The sequence below is a fragment of the Prionailurus bengalensis genome, chromosome E2 (genome assembly GCF_016509475.1).
Source record: "Prionailurus bengalensis isolate Pbe53 chromosome E2, Fcat_Pben_1.1_paternal_pri, whole genome shotgun sequence".
Taxonomy (NCBI): domain Eukaryota; kingdom Metazoa; phylum Chordata; class Mammalia; order Carnivora; family Felidae; genus Prionailurus; species Prionailurus bengalensis.
In genome coordinates, this window is record NC_057352.1 from 17,056,220 (window position 1) to 17,073,217 (window position 16,998).

Here is a 16,998-nt window from a genome sequence, read left to right on the forward strand (position 1 = left end):
CCAAAGTAATTTTGAAGAAGAAGACCAAAGCAGGAGGCATCACAATCCCAGACTTTAGCCTCTACTACAAAGCTGTCATCATCAAGACAGCATGGTATTGGCACAAAAACAGACACATAGACCAATGGAATAGAATAGAAACCCCAGAACTAGACCCACAAAAGTATGGCCAACCAATCTTTGACAAAGCAGGAAAGAATATCCAATAGAAAAAAGACAGTCTCTTTAACAAATGGTGCTGGGAGAACTGGACAGCAACATGCAGAAGGTTGGAACTAGACCACTTTCTCACACCATTCACAAAAATAAACTCAAAATGGATGAAGGACCTGAATGTGAGACAGGAAACCATCAAAACCCTCTAGGAGAAAGCAGGAAAAGACCTCTCTGACCTCAGCCGTAGCAATCTCTTACTCGACACATCCCCAAAGGCAAGGGAATTAAAAGCAAAATGAACTATTGGGACCTCATGAAGATAAAAAGCTTCTGCACAGCAAAGGAAACAATCAACAAAACTAAAAGGCAACCAACGGAATGGGAAAAGATATTTGCAAATGACATATCGGACAAAGGGCTAGTATCCAAAATCTATAAAGAGCTCACCAAACTCCACACCCGAAAAACAAATAATCCAGTGAAGAAATGGGCAGAAAACATGAAGAGACACTTCTCTAAAGAAGACATCTGGATGGCTAACAGGCACATTAAAAGATGCTCAATGTCGCTCCTCATCAGGGAAATACAAATCAAAACCACACTCAGATATCATCTCACGCCAGTCGGAGTGGCCAAAATGAGCAAATCAGGAAACTATAGATGCAGGAGAGGATGTGAAGAAACAGGAACCCTCTTGCACTGTTGGTGGGAATGCAAACTGGTGCAGCCACTCTGGAAAACAGTGTGGAGGTTCCTCAAAACATTAAAAATAGACCTACCCTATGACCCAGCAGTAGCACTGCTAGGAATTTACCCAAGGGATACAGGAGTACTGATGCATAGGGGCACTTGTACCCCAATGTTTATAGCAGGACTCTCAACAATAGCCAAATTATGGAAAGAGCCTAAATGTCCATCAACTGATGAGTGGATAAAGAAATTGTGGTTTATATACATGATGGAGTACTACGTGGCAATGAGAAAGGATGAAATATGGCCCTTTGTAGCAACGTGGATGGAACTGGAGAGTGTGATGCTAAGTGAAATAAGCCATACAGAGAAAGACAGATACCATATGTTTTCACTCTTATGTGGATCCTGAGAAACTTAACAGAAACCCATGGGGGAGGGAAGGAAAAAAAAAAAAAAAAAAGAGGTTAGAGTGGGAGAGAGCCAAAGCATAAGAGACTCTTAAAAACTGAGAACAAACTGAGGGTTGGTGGGGGGTGGGAGGGAGGAGAGGGTGGGTGATGGGTATTGAAGAGGGCATCTTTTGGGATGAGCACTGAGTGTTGTATGGAAACCAATTTGACAATAAATTTCATAAAAATAAAATAAAGTATCTTAAAAGATTAAAAATAATAATTATAAAATAAAATAAAATATACTGCTTGGCTTTAAAATATTCCAGCAAAAAATATTTGGAAGATTAACAAGAAAGGTAAAATAGAAGTGATTATTAAAAATATGTGATGCTTGGTGCCTGGATGGCTCAGTCAGTTAAGCGTGTGACTCTTGATTTCAGCTCAGGTCATGATCTCACAGTGTGAGATTGAGCCCTGTGTTGGGCTCTATTGCTAAGTGTGGAGCCTACTTGGGATTCTCTCTCTCTCTCTCTCTCTCTCTCTCCCTCTGCCCCTCCCTGCTCACTCACTCTCTCTCTCTCTCTCTCAAAATAAATAAACATTTAAAAAGCGATGTTGTATGTTATCTATACTTGAGTTAAAAAATAAAAATAAAAACGTAATGGGTACATGTCTGTTCATTTTACTATTCTATTTTTGTTACATTTGTTATGTTCTACAATAAAAAGTTAAAATAAAACAAGTTACAGATGAGTGGGTAGCTATCTCATTAAAACATACTTTTCTTAGACTCAAATGTGGACCATATTTGAGAACAGAAGGAAACATCACAAGATGAAAACCAAAGTTTTAACAGTAGATGGGTGAGCAATAGTGAATGTGATTCTTTTTAATTTACACTGTAACTTTGGTATGGGGTAAACTTTGTTACATAACTTTGTAAGGGGAATGTAGTGACCTTTGAAAAGAATTGTATGCATGTAGGGAAAATAAAGCTTAATTTGAACAGATATGATGGTATCAGTATACCTTAAAGTAGCAACTAAGGCAGTATAGCAACCACAACCTGTTTGTCTTTATGAATTCTTTGATTAGTGTACATTCCTATCCCCTCACCATTACCTCAATAGGGAAACTCTTAGTTTCAAAATGATTTATGAAATAAAGTACTGAGATAATATTCATTCAAGTTTCATATTAAACCATCTTTTTTTTAAAGTTTTTTATTTATTTTGAGAGAGACAGAGATAGCGCAAGTCGGGGAGGGACAGGGAGAAAGGGAGACAAAGAATCCCAAGCAGCCTTCCCGTGTGGGACGTGGGGCTCAAACTCCTGAAACTGGGAGATCACCTGAGCCAATACCAAGAGTCTGATGCTTAACTGCCTGGGCCACCCAGGCTCAACAGTCGTATAACAACAGCATCAAGAATAAAAATCTAATTAAGTCAAACTAGATGATGAGAGAATGGGGAAAGGGTTGTGAAAACTTGAGCTAGAGGGACTCTTCTTGTATAGTGTACTGATTAATTTTAGAACACAAAAGTACTGCACCACCCACTAAATTTAACTAACTTCCATAATGCGTTAAATTTTCTCTTATAATTATTCTTTTTGGTCAGCAATGGATTTCTCAAAGTGTGTTCATAACCCAAAGATAGTAAATATTATGGAGGGGAAAGAATTCATGGTCAGGACTGGGAAACAGTGTGTTGAATAATGGTAATATTTTCTTTATTGCAGGTCTTCTTACAACCTTTTAATTCGGCTTGCTCAAAGTGTAATTCATTGGCAATAAGGGAATTTGGTTATGTACCACAATATGCAATGAGACAGAGTCCTCTCCTCCAATGGTATTTTGGAGATTATTATCTCTTGAACATATTTTGGAGAGTCTGGTTCAGAGTATTTTCTAATATGCAAATATGGTATATGCCAAATATATGTCAATGAATTATGATCAATGTAGCAAATAATATTTTAGGAGTGCCTGGCTGGCTCAGTCAGTTGAGCGTCCAGCTTCAGCTCAGGTCATGATCTCACAGTTCGTGAGTTTGAGCCCTGCATTGGACTCTGTGCTGACAGCTCAGAATCTGGAGCCTGCTTCGGATTCTGTGTCTCCCTCTCTCTCTGCTCCTCCCCAGCTTGCACTCTGTCTCTCCCTCTCTCAAAAACAAATAATAAACATTTATTCAAAAAATGTTCAAAAAAGGATAGATGGTAAAACCAGACCAAACCCAAACAAGAAACAGAAAGGGATAGATGGTAATAGAATGCTTATGTCTTACTGTATTCAAAAATATTCCTACCCTTTGACTTCTCTAATAGCATATAATAATGATAATACCAGTGATAATAATAGATACTGAGTATCAGATGCTGTCCAAAGGGAGTTACATGTGTTTAATCATCTATAATTCAATCCATGTAATATCATTACATTATTTTACACAAAGAAGCTGAGGCACAGAGAGGTTAAGTAACTTTTCAAATTTCACAGGAAATGGTGAAATAGAGATGGTACTCAATAAAGGATATATTTCAGATTACATTCCAAGGCTATAGAGATTGTTAAAATTGTTTAATAGGGGGTGCCTGGGTGGCTTAGTTGGTTAAGTGTCTGACTCTTGATCTCAGCTAAGGTCTTGATCTCAGGGTCGTGAGTTCAAGCCCTAAGTTGGACTCTGTGCTGGGCATGAAGCCTACTTTAAAAATAAAAAATAAAAAAATGAAAATGAAAATAAATGTTTACTGTGTTTCAGAAGTTATTTCTGCATTAATATAGGCTTTCTAAAAATGAGTTCATTATGAGCACAAGGAAAAGGATGTCCTACATTCATTATGAACATAATATGGGTTCTCTAATATTCCAGAGGTGTTGAATACAGTTGAAGCCTTTCTTATATTAAATCATATTCAAAGCTTTTTCAATTATGAAGCCTCATATGTTGAGTAAGTTGTGAATGACGTCTAAAGTCTTTACCACATTGGACACATGCATAAGGTTTCTCACCAGTATGGATCCTTTGATGTAGAGTAAGTTCTGAGCCACGACTAAAGGCCTTCCCACATTCCTTACATTCATAGGGTTTCTCACCAGAATGAGTTCTTAGATGTTCAGTAAGATGTGAACCACGAATAAAGGCCTTCCCACACTGCTTACATTCATAGGGTTTTTCACCTCTATGAATTCTCTGGTGCTCACTAAGTTGTGAGCCATAAATAAAAGCCTTGTCACATTCCTTACATTTGTAGGGTTTCTCACCTGTATGAATTCTCTGGTGATATGTAAGTTGTGTGGCACGAAAAAAGGTCTTCCCACATTCCTTACATTCATAATGTTTCTCACCATGAATTTTCTCATGTTGAGTAAGATATGCACCACGAATAAAAGCCTTTCCACACTCCTTACATTCAAAGGGTTTCTCACCTGTATGAATTCTCTGATGTTCACTAAGCTGTTTGCCACAAATGAAGGCCTTCTCACATTCTTTACATTTGTAGGGTTTTTCACCTGTATGAATTCTCTGATGTTGAGTAAGATTAGAATTAGAAATAAAGGCTTTTCCACATTCTTTACATTTATAGGGTCTCTCACCTGTATGAACTCTCAAATGGTAAGTAAGTTGTGAGCCACGAAAAAAGGCCTTCCCACATTCTTTACATTCATAGGGTTTCTCACCTGTATGGATTCGCTGATGTTCATTAAGTTGGGAGGCACATAAAAAGGCCTTCCCACATTCTTCACATCTGTAAGGCTTTTCACCAGTATGAACTCTTTGATGATAAGTAAGGTGTGAACCAAGAATAAAGGCCTTTCCACATTCCTTACACTCATAGGGTTTCTCACCACTATGAATTCTCTGATGGTAAGTAAGTTGAGAACCAAGAATAAAGGACTTCCCACATTCCTTGCATTCATAGGGTTTTTCACCACTGTGAATTCTCTGATGGAGAGTATATTGTGAACAATAACTAAAGGCTTTTCCACATTTCTTACATTCATATGGTTTCTCTCCTGTATGAACTCTCTGATGTTCAGTGAGCTGTGAACCACGAATAAAAGCTTTCCCACATGCCTTACACTGATAAGGTTTTTCATTAGTATGAATTTTCTGATGTTGAATCAGATCAGAACTACGACCAAAGGCCTTCCCACATTCCATACACTCATAAGGCTTTTCACCATTCTGAATCCTCTGATGTTGAATATATGTTGGCTTTTTGCTGAAGGTCTTCCTACGTTTCTTAACTTCAGAGTGTTTTTCTTTATTATGGCTTTTCTCATGTTGAGTAAGGCATGACAGGTAGCTGAAAGCTTGTTCATATTCCTTACATTTGTACAATTTTTCCCTGGTAGGATTTAGCGGATGAAGAGTAGGTGACACAGAATGGCTTTGGGTGGCCTTTTCTCCATAGGTAATTTTCATGTGCATGTAAAGTCCTTCCTGACTTCCCTGTTGATCCTCAAATTTGCCTTTGCCCTCCATATTATCTCTAAGACCACTGTAATCAAAATTATGGCTGATAGGTTTCCTCCTATTTTCCCATTGCAGTGATTCCATTTCATAAGCTCCCTTTTCTGGAGATGACTTTTTGGTCTCACAACTGGATTCCAAGTCTGTAAGATAACAAGAGAGCAAATTCCTTCTTTTTTTTTTTTTTTTTTTTTTTTTTTAACAAGGGGAAATGAAACTTCTAAAATAAAAATGATAGGTAAAATAAAAATTCTGATAAGAACAAATGGCTTAAACAGTGCTGAAATATTTTGTGCAATTAAAACAAAAGGCACAAGGAGAAAACATAGAATGAGGGGAGTTTATAGGGAGCAAAGTAATTAGGAAAACAGTTTAAGTGTGTGGTTCTCAAACTTTGGAGTAGATTAGAATCCAACCAAAGAAGCTTATAAAACAACAAAAACACTCCCCTATAAACATTCAATCAAATGTTTAGTTAGATATCCAATCTACCAACAAGACCTACTACCTGTCCTATTAAAAGTTTATCAAGGGACGCCTGGGTGGCTCAGTTGGTTAAGTGTCTGATGTTGGCTCAGGTCATGATCTCACCTGGCTTTGAGCCCCACATTGGGCTCAGGGGTGACAGCTCAGGGCCTGGATCCTGCTTCAGATTCTGTGTCTCCCCCTCTCCGTGCCCCTCCCCTGCTCACACTCTGTCTCTCTCTCTCTCAAAAATAAATAAACATCAAAAAAAATTTTTTTAAGTTTATCAAGTACGACCACATCCACTACTATCACTCTAGGCCAAGCCACTTGCAATTGTCCCTGCAATCTGTTCTTCACACAGCAGCCAGAGGAATTCATTTACAATGTAATTCATATCACCTTATTCCCGTATAAAAATCTTCTTAGTTTACCATCTTAGAATAATATCCTAAGTTCTTACTTATTATGGCTCACAAGACCTTACTATGGTCCACAGACTCTACATGAGTTTGCCCTTGGCCACTTTTCTGATGTCATTTCTTGCCACTCCTAATTATTCATTTTGTTCTCACCACAATGGCTTCCTTGCTGCTCAAAAATACCAAGTGTATACCTCCGTGTTTACCTTTTGGAATGCTCTTTTCCCAGATACCTGCATGGTTTGCTCTCTCATTTCAGTTTTCCATTCAAATGACACATTATCAAAACACCCAATATAGAAATGCACCTATATTGCATTTATCACTAATGGATATACTAGTTTTAAAGTTTGTGCCTTGTCTGTCTGCCCATGCTTAATCAAAGCAATGACTTTGTTTCATTCTCTGCTTTATTTCTAGTACCTAGAGCCATTACTGGACACTCAGTATTTGTCAGCAACTTTAAAAATACAAATTTTCTTTCATTTTTCATTTCCCCAGATGCTTCTGATATAAAAAAAAAATTGAGAATACTGCTTAAAACCTTTCAATGGTTTACCCCTTTGTACTTCAAATAAAATCCAAATTCCTGTTCAAAGCCTAAAAGCCCCTGCATGATCCATTTCTTGATTACTTTTTTCACCTCATTTTGAACCACCACTATCTTCAGGAGCAATGCTCTAGCCTTACTGGCTTTATTGAAGTTCCTGGAACGTATCAAATCCTTTCCCATTTCACACTCTCACATGCTCTTCTATCTGCCAGGAATGCTCTCTGCATGGTCAGTTCCTTTTTGTCTGAAATGTCCTAACTAAAATGGCAGCTGCTCAGAAAGACTATCCCTGAAAACTCGAATTGGGTTCATGCTTTATCTTATTCTCTCATTTATCTTATTGTCTATACTTGCCATATAACTTTAATATGTAGAAGAACACTATCTAGTGTGACTATGGTGTTGAGAAAGGAAATAAACATAAATCAATAAATTGAAGATTGAACAGTCTTTAGAAATGAGTCAGAAATCCAAGGAAAACATGCTTTTGTTGAAAAGCAGAAAGAAATTGTAAACAACAACAAAAACAAAAAAACCCCACACAGCTCAGTTTAACATCAACTCATGTCAGCAAAATGTACTGGGATGAGAGTACCTGGCTTTTTACTTTGTCAGAGAAGCACAATATCATTTATAAAACATTAGGTAAGAACCCAACTGGAATATGGTGATCAAGGGAACAGTGTAAGGAACCAAATGAATCCAGTTTAGGTCCCAAACTGCTCTCCATGTCACATATAGTAACATGATTAAATAGTTCTTTTTTGATGTTTATTTATTTTTGAGAGAGAGAGACAGAGCACGAGCAGGGGAGGGGCAGAGAGAGAGGGAGACACAGAATCTGTAACAGGCTCCAGGCTCTGAACTGTCAGCACAGAACTTGACGTGGGGCTTGAACTCACGAACTGAAAGATCATGACCTGAGCCAAAGTTGGACGCCTAACCGACTGAGCCACCCGGGTGCCTCTAAACAGTTCTTTTTATTGTCGTTAAATTAATGGAAGAAAAAAATGAGAAAATACAAAAGGGGTGATGGCTGAAAATGACAAAATGGCGTCTGAAAAGCAGAAGTCATTTCGGGAGGCCTCTTTCATACTTGCCCCCCTCAACAACTCTGGCTGAATTGATCCTCTAAATCTCTCTTGAATCTGTTTCCTTATCCCCAATGCCATTACCAACACACAGAAAGCCCAGAGAGCACCACACATTTGAAGCAGAACAATAATCCCCTCAGTCGTGTCCTGAGATCCTTTCTTCTAATCTCCATCTGGCAGTCAAGAGTAATATATTAAATATGTAACTCACATTATGTCACTGTCCTACTTAAGATTCTTCATTAGCTTGCAAATGCTTTGGGGACAAAATTCAATGAGAGATAAGAAATACATGTTATTTTATGGTCAAATACACACCCACAACATAAAACAAACAAGTCATGAAATAATCTTTACCTCTGCTACATGTGATGCATTCTGATATTTTTAAAAATTTTCTGCTCTATGTTATTGTATTTAAGAATCAAAACAAAACTGGGGTGCCTGCGTGGCTCATTCAGTTGCACATCCAACTTTGGTTCAGGGCATGATCTCGATGTTCGTGAGTTTGAGCCCTGCTTTGGGCTCTGTGCTGACAGCTCAGAGCCTGGAGCCTGTTTCAGATTGTGTCTCCCTCTCTCTCTCTGCCCTTTCCCACTCACACTCTGTCTCTCTCTCTCTCTCTCTCAAAAATAAATATTCTTTAAAAAAAGAAAAAGAAACAAAACAAAACAAAAACAAAAACAAAAACAAATGCTGTTCACAACCTATCAGGTCATTTTTATAATCCCTAAGGTTCTGCCTGGCCTAGACCCTGGCAGACTCCAAACTCACACCTGGCACCCTTCCCTCACTAGGCTCCAACTATAAGGGCCTTCTTTGAATACCTCCTATTACACCAAGCTGCATTGCTCTATGGCCTTCAGGACACCGTTTCCTCTGCCAAGAATGTTTTTCTCTCTACCCTCGGCCTCCCTACTGCTTTACATCCTTTCAGGGCTCATCCTTTCACATACCTTTGCTTTTCCTCAAAAGTCCTTCCCAATCTCAGACTCCAGCAATGCCGCACCTGCAATTCTCTCTTATAGTAAGACAGCCACAGCTCATGGGCTCATGATAGTGAAACTGAGCCCCACATTGGGCTCTGCACTGAGCATGGAACCTGCTTGGGATTCTATCTCTCTCCCCCTCTCTCTGCTTCTCCTACCTTCCCCCCCCCCCCACCTCTCCACACTCTCTTGCTCTCTCAATAAATAAATAAATAAATAAATAAACAAACAAACAAACTAAACATAAACATAAACATAAACATAAAAAAAAGATAGCTACTCTACCCACTGTAGCCTACAAGGGAGGCCCCCCATAGCTTTGGATGCTGGTAAGACTGCCACATCCTGCTCTTAATGCTGGATTCTCCTAGGAGGTCTTGACTTCCATAAACTCTCAATGTGACAGTCCCACTACCTTTAGTTTATGACAGGAATAAGTACTCACCCTCCCCAAAGAAACTACTCCAAGACCTATCCTGTAATGCTTGGCATCTCTGGGTATCCCAATACTCCTGAAAAGCCCTGGCTTTCTGTATCCTTGTTCATCACTCTCATCCCATTCCAGGTCTAGACATCTTTTATTGTGACTCAGTGTTCTATTACTCTCTGACCACTAGAGCTCCAGGAACTCACTATATACTTTCCGCAACCTCAGCCTCCTTCCCTCTGTGTATTCTCTTCACCTCTTGCTCTGATTGCAACCTTGAGCACCCTGCTTCCCAGAAGCACTGTTTTCCTCCACCTCACTCCACCTACCGTCCCCTGAAGTAGACATAACAGACCTTGCTATTTCTAATTAGGACAGTACCTCCCAAAACTCAATTTCAAGTAACCATCCTTACTGACCACTACCACCCATATTTCCAGATCACTTACTCTTGTACCATCTCTCCAATATTTATCTCCACCTTAAAGACTCTCCTTCAAAATCAAAACAAAACAACTCCTTTGATTCTATGGTTCACCCTGTAGCTCCTATCCATTTACTGTACTCCTTCCTGGTAAAACTTCTCAAAAGAGATGTCTGTATTTCCTGTCAATACTTTTTCCCCCTTTGTCTCCTACCCTTATAACTAACATTTTTCCCATATTTGCTTCCAGGATTTTTTTTCTTGCACTTTTATACAGTTGAAATAATTCTACATATATAAACTTAAACCATACTTCTTTGTCCTAATTATTAGGGCACTATTATAAAAAACTTCTAATACATTTAAAAACTCTATTTGTACTTTGGAGAATTCCTCAAATGGGTCCTCAACACTGCTTGGTGAGTTAAGTCATTACCCCACAACAGTTTTTATTGTTGGCTTATTTCTTCCCTAGTCTCTCATCTCGCCCCATCATCCAGAGATTTACCTTATATTTATCCCTCAGTCCTGACTACCATCTTGCAGGCTTTCAAATGCTTATCTAACTTCTCTGTCAAGAATATCTAATGGCCATCTCCAGTGCATAACTCTTGACTTCCTTCTGCAGGCTTCCAAACTCTGATGCTTCTTTCTATTTCCAATCCTTCAGCAAATCCTATTAATTGTACCATCAGATATAACCCATTCTCATTTTCTTCACATATTAGACCCCATTCCAAGACACTATCATCTCTAAAGTGGACTCCTGAACTAGTGTCCTCTAACTGGCCTTCTTGCTTTCATTCTTAACCTCATTCTACATAAGCACCCAGAGTGATGTGTAAACAAAGACCCCTTACTCATCTGCACAAAACCCTTCAACAGCTCCTTATACTTAGAATAAAATCACATTCCTTGCAATGGCCTACATGGTCTTATGTGATCTGTTCTCTGCCTATTTCTCTGACCTCATCACTAATTTCCACTTTCACTCTCCTTGTTCTAGCCATGCTGACTTTGTTCTAGCCACGCAGCCAGAAGGCTGATCCTCAAATAAGTGAAGTTCAGCATCTCAGGGCCTCTACACTTCTGTCCCATGTGACTGAACACACACTTCCCTTTTTTTGCATGGCTAATTTCATTCAGGCCTCAGTTCAAAATTACTTCCTCTGGGAGATCATCCCTGATTATCCTAATCTAAGAACACAGCAAGCTCTCCATAAACATTTGCTGGCTAGAGACACCAACTCAATTAAAAATAAATAAAAGGATTATCTTTGGAAGAAATGAAAAGTAACTTCCTCATTAAAACAAAAGGGGAATATAAGAGAAGAAGTATGGTAAATGGGAGTTGGAAAGGAAGTTCCTTTGGCAACTCATATTGATATCACCTTCCTGCTGAGACCTTAGGCTTCTTTCCACAGGCCTGTGAAGAGAGCTTCATGCAAACATCTCCAAGTGTTGCCACCTCACAGACCAGCTGTATTATTATGAGCAATAGCTGCTCCTATGTGACTTGCTCTTTATTCACCTGAGCTCCATCTTCTTGTCATGGCTCTTGTCACCATCCAGGGGTCCTTCCCTTGCTCCAATAAAGAAAACACATCTGGTTTAGGGATCGCACATCCAGCTTAAAAGAAAAGAAATGGGATATGGTCATGGTATAAGAGTCCCAGATTCAAATCCAGTCCACTGGTCATCAAAGACACTGAAGGAAGTGACAGAGGAATATGTGAAGGTCTGAAGGATGAGAAATAAGAAGGTACACAGTGGAGGGGCTCCTGGGTGGCTCAATTGGTTGAGCATCCAACTTCAGCTCAGGTCATGATCTCGCAGTTTGTGAGTTTGAGCCCTGTGTGGGACTCTCTGCGGACAGCTCAGACCCTGGTACCTGCTTTGGATTCTGTGTCTCTCGCACTCTCTCTGCCCCTCCCCCGCTCACACTCTGTCTCTCTCAAAAATAAATAAACATTAAAAACAATTATATAATGAGCACTGGGTATTGTATGGAAACCAATTTGACAATAAATTTCATATATTGAAAAAAAATTATATAAAACAAAAGAAGGTACACAGTGGAGCTGTCTACTTCTGTTAGCTAGAATGAAAGGGGAAGTTATTCCAATAAGAGGGCCTAAAGCTATCAGCAGAAGGGAGGAGGGGAAAAGACAAAAGCAGAATCAATAATTGTTTTGCAGAATTGTTTTCCAGAATCAATGTTTCCAGCCAAGGAGACACCTAAATAGGTGTTTCACCTGACAGTTCCTTGCTAAGTATGTCTAGCCCATTAGCTCCTTATGTGAGCCAGTCTGAGCCAGAATAGAGCCGAGGACCTGCACAGAAGCCCCCCTGAGCTGACCTGAAGTTACCTTAGCTCATTATAATAATAAGATGTCCTCTAGGGTGCCTGGGTGGCTCAGTCAGTTAAGCATCTGTCTTGATTTCAGCTAAGGTCATGATCTTGCAGTCGTGAGATCAAGTTCCATGTCAGGCTCCATGCTGATCATGCAGCCTGCTTGGGAGTCTCTCTCTCCCTCTCTCACTGTCCCTCTCTCCTCCTCAAAATAAATAAATAAACATTAAAAAAAAATAAGATCTCTTATCATGGGTAGAGTTTTCCACCATTTTTTGAACATATGATGTACATACTGGCATGTTGACATGCTGGACATGCTAATTGAACCAAAAGTGCTTACTTACACAAACTCCCTGCCCCCACCCTGATACACTGCATAAAAATTTCCTGTAATAATCCCACAGGGAGACAGTGCATTCAGACCAATCTCCCTGTCTCTGTAGCAAGTAATACAAAGTTCTTTGCTTTCAACATTTCCTTGGCTTGTGTGCAATTTAGTGCACCTTGAGTTCGGTTACATTTCTACCTCCAAAACACTCAAACCTTTCTGTACAAGATGATCTTACCTAGTGAGATCAGGTTGCTGTAGTTCTCCAACATCACATCCCTGTACAAATCCCTCTGAGTGGAGTTAAGGCATTCCCACTCCTCCTGAGAGAAGTTGATGGCCACATCCCTGAAAGTCACCAACCACTGAAACAACAAATCCATTTATTGTTGGTGAAAATATGGCAATGACTTCGAGGTAAAATGAGGAAAGAAAGAGGAGGGTGTGAAGGAAGGGGATGACAATAAATAGGCCATGGCTGAACACACTGTAACAGTAAAAGAAATTAGGTGCCTGAACAAAGACAAAACTTCCAATGTATAGTAAGACAATTCTATTATCCAGAAAAGTCCAGGAATACAAAAGGCCAGATGAATGCAGTTCTCCAATTAAATGAAATATTATATGTAATCACACAGTATATTAAGCTTTTCAGATTCTCAAAAAATAATAAATTATCAACAAATATGAGTTCTTTCCTTTTCTTCTCCCCTTAAAGAAAAATATAAACAAATTTAATGAAATCTTTCCAAACAATTTTTAACAAATCTCTAGTCTAAAACATAGAATTTGGATATAACTTAAGAATTTTTTGAAGATTAAGGCACATGGGTGGTTCAGTCAGTTAAGCATCTGACTCTTGATTTTGGCTCAGGTTATGCTCTCACAGTTCGTGAGATTTAATCCTGAGTCAGGCTCTGTGTAGAGCCTGCTTGGAATTCTCTCTCTCCCTCTGTCTCTGTCCCTCCCTGGCTTGTACATACATACACACTCTCTCTCTCAAAATAAATAAATATTTTTTTAAAAAGAATGTTTTGAAGATTTGAATTCTTCAAGTCACAATATTATGATGTTTCCATTTTATGTATGAAATGATCTGCTTATTTGGGAGTATTTCATTTAATTCTCCAACGTCTTTGAGCTCTAAGAATCTACAGTTCTCAAGAGAGTAGGCATTTGGCAGGTTTTATTTCTACTTTCTGTGTTCCTAGGCTACAGCTAGCTTATGGATGCCAATCTAGGTGCCTCGGGTATCACTGACACATTCTGGCCAACTCCAAGGTAAACCTGACTGCTGGTCATCCTCTCATTGGTTCCTGGGTAAGAGGACTGTGATACATAGAATAACACCCTCCCCAAGATGTCCACATCTGAATCTCTGGAACCTGTGAGTATGTAACCTTATAATGCAAATGGAACTTTGTAGATGTGATTAAGGATCTTTAAAAGGGAAGATTATCCTGGATTATCTGCTTGGGACCAATGTAATCTTAAGAGTATTTTAAATGGTAGAGGGAGGGGTGCCTGGGTGGCTCAGTAGGTTGAGCCTCAGACTTCGGCTCAGGGCATGATCTCACGGTCTGTGAGTTCTAGCCCCATGTCGGGCTCTGTGCTGACAGCTCAGAGCCTGGAGCCTGCTTCTGATTCTGTGTCTCCCTCTCTCTCTGCCCCTCCCCACTCATGCTCTGTCTCAGAAATAAATAAACATTAAATGGTAGAGGGAGGCCGAGAAGGAGATGTGATAATGAAAGCAGAGGTCAGAATGATGACTGCTGGCTGTAAAAATGGAAGGGAGCCACAAGCCAAGGAACATGGCAGCCTCTAACAGCTGGAAAAATGCAAGGAAATAGATTCGCCTCCAGAAGAACACAGACCTACCAACACCTTAAATTTAGCCTGTAAAACTAATTTCAGACACTGACCTCCAGAAATATAAGATAATAAACTTATGTTGTTTTAAGTCACTGAGTTTATAGTAATTTGTCATGGCATCAACAGGAAACTGCAAGAGGCAAGATCTCTTCCTTTTCGGGACTCAGTTCCTCACCCAATCTTAAAAGCCTTGCAGAAAATCTTATCATACACTGAGACTTGGAACACCCAGCAGAAATGCTGTCACTTCCAAGTGGGAAACCCAGGTCTATAGAGAAGATCAGTTTGCCATATGTCCCATGTAACTACCTCACCAAACCATTATACTAATACTGCTCTTAAGTATTAGTATTAGGAATACTGCTCTTAATACTGCTTCCTTAGGACTCCTGGCAGAAGACTTTGCATGTAAAATATGTAGAATGATCTGAAAAAATACTTAAACACTCTCTGGTGAGGGGAAAAGCATTTAGAGAAGAATGGAGCTCTTTGCTAGGATTAGCCACTGGAATGGGAGAAATTTGGGAGTGGTTCCTTCAGGCAGCTAAGCAAGGCAGAAAATTTGGGGATAAATAAATCTGGTGTTCACATCACACAACACATCACTTCAAGAAGGAAAAATGAGGGGCCCCTGGCTGGCTCAGTCGGTAGAGCATGCAATTCAATCTTGGGGTTGTGAGTTTGAGCCTCACATTTGGTGCAGAGATTACGAAAAAATTTTTTTAAAAAATCTAAAAAAAAAAAAAGGAAAAATGAAATAGTAACTCACATGGGGCATGTTTTCTAGAACTATCGGGACTGATTGGTTTTCTGGGTTCTTTTCCTGGTGATGTGCAGAGTTCAGAGAACGCCGGGCTGGAGAGAGAAACAGAAGCCATGAGATAAACCTTGCCTCAGAGCCCACAAAATAAGCACCTTGACACTAACTTTATTTCACCTCTTTTTTTTTTAATTTTTAATGTTTATTTATTTTTAAGAGAGAGAGAGAGAGCGAGAGAGAGAGAGAGTGTGTGTGTGAGCCTGCCTGAAACAGGCTCCAGGCTCTGAACTGTCAGCACAGAGCCCGACGTGGGGCTCAAACCCACGAGCTGCAAGATAACGACCTGCACTGAAGTCAGATACTTAACCAACTAAGCCACTCAGCCACCCCTGTTTTACCTCTTTGAGGGAGTTTGGAAAAATCTTAGCTTTCCTGCAAATCCAATGGAATATAGGTACAGCAGAAAGAATTCAGGCCAAACTTCTCCTGAATCCCCCTGATGCTGAATAGGACCTCACAGGGTACTAGTTTTCCAGGGCATCTCACATCTTTAGGATAGGGGCATACCTAGGGAGCCCTGAGATCAGCTTCCCCAGATACCTCCCCTCTCCCCCTCCCCCCGTATATACACACAAAGTGAGATGCTTTGCTCCCACAGCTTAAGGGCTCAATCCTACAAGACTGCTCCTGATTCCAGAAGTCAGTCTGAAATCCCTGGCCACCAGTACTTCTGATCACTCAGCTATAAATTGGGGGCTCCCACAGTCCCTTCCTAGGTTTGATACTTTGCTAGGATGGCTCACAGAACTTAGGAAGCCACAAAAAGGATGAAGTATCTAGGCCTAAGGTTGACAAGAAATGCATAAAACCTGTAGGAAGAAAAACTTGAAATACTTCCTGAAAGACATAAAAATAGATTTGTGCAAATGGCTAAAACAGTATTTCCCAACCTTGTTTTCTATCATTGCCCCGCTGAGGAGCCATTTTAGACATTATTTCCTAGTTGTCCCCCTCCAGCATGAAATTTTAATAGGTCAGATACACTGTAATATATGTATTTATGTAAGTATATATAAGTTATATATAAGTTTATATAAATATATATAAGTTTATATAATATAGAGGAGCCTGGGTGGCTCAGTTGGTTAAGCGTCCAACTTCAGTTCAGGTCACAATCTCAGTTTGTGAGAGTTTGAGCTCAGTTTGAGCTCTACATTGGGTTCTGTGCTGACAGCTCCAAGCCTGGAGCTTGCTTCAGATTCTGTGTCTTCTGCTCTCTCTGCTCCTTACCTGCTTGTGCTCTGTCCCTCACTCTCTCTCCAAAAATAAAAAAAACATTTAAAAAATCAAAAAAAAGTGTATAATATAAACAGTGTAATTAAAATTTTAATATATCATTCAAAACCATTCTTTTCCAACAAAAGGTAAAACAATTGAAAAATTAATTTCTTAAAAATTCTTTTTAGGGGCGCCTGGGTGGCGCAGTCGGTTAAGCGTCCGACTTCAGCCAGGTCACGATCTCGCGGTCCGTGAGTTCGAGCCCCGCGTCGGGCTCTGGGCTGATGGCTCAGAGCCTGGAGCCTGTTTCCGAT

The 16,998-nt window shown here is 39.7% G+C and overlaps 1 protein-coding gene across 1 annotated transcript in view; it reads right to left on the bottom strand.

Annotated features, from left to right (window-relative positions):
• Nucleotides 1-3,615: 3,615 nt before the first annotated feature.
• LOC122494298 (zinc finger protein 729-like) overlaps nt 3,616-16,998 on the bottom strand; it is a 48,582-nt gene continuing 35,199 nt past the window's right edge. Inside the window, exons 5-8 of the mRNA XM_043599364.1 lie at nt 15,416-15,501; nt 13,013-13,139; nt 11,622-11,720; nt 3,616-5,859 (exon numbers count right to left, since the gene is read on the bottom strand). Of these exons, the coding sequence (XP_043455299.1) occupies nt 4,166-5,859; nt 11,622-11,720; nt 13,013-13,139; nt 15,416-15,501 (2,006 nt within the window). The 3' untranslated portion in view covers nt 3,616-4,165. The remainder of the gene's footprint in view (nt 5,860-11,621; nt 11,721-13,012; nt 13,140-15,415; nt 15,502-16,998) is intronic.